The sequence below is a fragment of the Crocodylus porosus genome, unplaced genomic scaffold, assembly GCF_001723895.1.
Source record: "Crocodylus porosus isolate Cpor-Errol unplaced genomic scaffold, CroPor_comp1, whole genome shotgun sequence".
Lineage (NCBI taxonomy): Eukaryota > Metazoa > Chordata > Crocodylia > Crocodylidae > Crocodylus > Crocodylus porosus.
In genome coordinates this window covers 6,801,403-6,803,597 of record NW_017728911.1, presented here as the reverse complement: position 1 = coordinate 6,803,597, position 2,195 = coordinate 6,801,403, and the positions used below count along the sequence as shown (strand labels likewise).

The window sequence follows — 2,195 nt, the reverse complement described above, 5'->3', positions numbered from 1 at the left end:
TCGTTTGACCCCAGTATTCTTTCCTGCCATGGCAGGGGGTCGGACTAGATGATCTGCTCAGGTCCCTTCCAACCCTAGAAACTGTGAAACTATAGACTTCTTTCTACTCTGCAAAAAATATCTTTGCATACTTGCTTGCTGTTGTCAAATAAAAAACTAAAATTTTGCATGAGGGAAGCAAGTTCAATTTTTCTCTCCTAGTCTGGTAAAATATGCAGACAAAGGGCTTACTTCTGACACTTTTACTCATATTAGAGGTTTCTTACTGCAAAAAAAAATGCACTGATTTTTCTCTTACAGAAAAACAGGACTCAATATCCTGTCAGACCCAGACCTTAGGAGAAAAGGTTTTATTTACAGCTAAATCCATTGATCTTTAGTCAACTAAATTCTGGGTCAAAGTGACCAAATACAGTCTTACTGGATTTAGCAGTCTCTTGAAATGAAACTAAAGCTGAGAAGAACTGTTACTGATTGCAAGTGAAAGGTGATAGGAGTAAAGCCTGCTCATATTACTCACAGAATGCTTATAAAAGACTGCCCCACTTTAACAATACCATCAGCTGCACTATTGATCCGAGTGAACTGCCAATACTGAGGATCTCATACCTTAAAAGTGTGATATTCTGGCTTTATTATGAAATGTGTAACACTTTTGCTTATAAAAAAAAAACAAGTTTTAGCTGGACATTTGTTACTTGTGCATTTTTTTTTTTTTTAACACCTTTATTCTAGTCTGCTTTATTCCAAAAACAGATGTAAAGCACTGTTCAGCGCTAAAAGACACATGGTTCTTTCCTTCAAACATGCAAACACAACTAAAGAGAAAGTGTAAAATAATAACTATGGTACCTAGTCTTTTATGGGATCCCGTTTTTGTGTTTTACTATATTACTTTACTATAGAATATAATGCTTTCAGATTTGTAGGTCCTGCTTTATTAAACACAGTATAAATTGTTTTTGGGGTATGACTAATACAAGTAAAATAAAGCACTTGCTTTATATTACTCCTTTGCCAAATTCCAAGGTATTGAAAGTAAGTCTAAAATTAATTTTAGAAACTGCAATGCAGCTTTAACTATATCCATTCCAGCAGGCACTGCTGTAACATCTGTAAAAACTCCAGTGTGGTTACAGAATATACACTAAAATCCTTTCATAGATACCAAACTAATTATGCAAGTATAACAAGCTCTTAGCTTCTTACATACTGCAGTTTTTTGGTGCGATATTCATCTGCTCACCTTCCCAAAGGCAGATGCTCCAGCACAGATGTGTGTGTAATTAAACTGTTTCTGAGTTGCCAAAATCAATGGAGTCAACTCCTCTGGAGAAAAAATACATTTGTCACAGTTTAAAAGTCTTATTTATGTTTTCAAGTATGGTTTTCACTGCCAAAAATAACACCATGCTATTTGTATCAAATGTATGCAAATCATTCTCACCTGGTAGAAATCCTTTGTATACATCATGTTGAGCCACTAGAACTTTCGTAACACCTTGCACTTTGCTGAGCTCTTGTGCTACCTATGATTATAAATGTATTATTATTATTTTTGTAATATTAGCACCTGTCGGCCGCAACTAAGCTAAGGCAGTAAGTGTTGGAGACCATACAAACAAGTAGTAAAAATCAGCCCCGACTTGAAAAGCTCAAAATCTAAGCAGGTTGAAGTGAAGCAGAAAAACACCGAGAATCCAGTGAAATAAGAATACAGGTCTCCTAACTCCCAGAGCACTGCCCAATCACTAGACAAGAGCTGCTTCATCAGTACAAATACTTTGTGGATAAGGCAAAACTGGAACGGAAACCAGTTTAAAGAAAACTGCCTCATGTAAACAGAAGTGTGCAATAAGCCTGTATTTTTATGCAGCAAGATCAGTAGTAGATCTTCAGACTAATGTTACAGCAGATTTCATCGTGTTATCTGAAAGTTTGATCTGTTTTCCCTGAACTCATTAAGTTTTGCTATTTTAGTGGAAAAAAGGATCGGCCCCATGTTCCAAAAACAGAGGAAAACAAGAACTAATATTATACTCTCCTTGTTCGTAAGGGAGGGAGCCTTTCTATTCTTATGATGTATATTGTATGTAAAAGTATACAGAAGTGAAGTTTAAGCCGGTGTTTCCCAACTTTTCCATCCCAAGACACACTAACATTAATAAAAAAATTTCATGACACATCCATTAATG

The 2,195-nt window shown here is 35.7% G+C and overlaps 1 protein-coding gene across 1 annotated transcript in view; it reads right to left on the bottom strand.

Annotated features, from left to right (window-relative positions):
• ETFA (electron transfer flavoprotein alpha subunit) overlaps positions 1–2,195 on the bottom strand; it is a gene marked incomplete at its 5' end in the record, with an annotated part of 40,292 nt that overhangs the window by 36,718 nt on the left and 1,379 nt on the right. The window contains 2 exons of the mRNA XM_019533154.1: positions 1,247–1,329; positions 1,448–1,529. Coding sequence (XP_019388699.1) covers positions 1,247–1,329; positions 1,448–1,529 — 165 coding nt within the window. The remainder of the gene's footprint in view (positions 1–1,246; positions 1,330–1,447; positions 1,530–2,195) is intronic.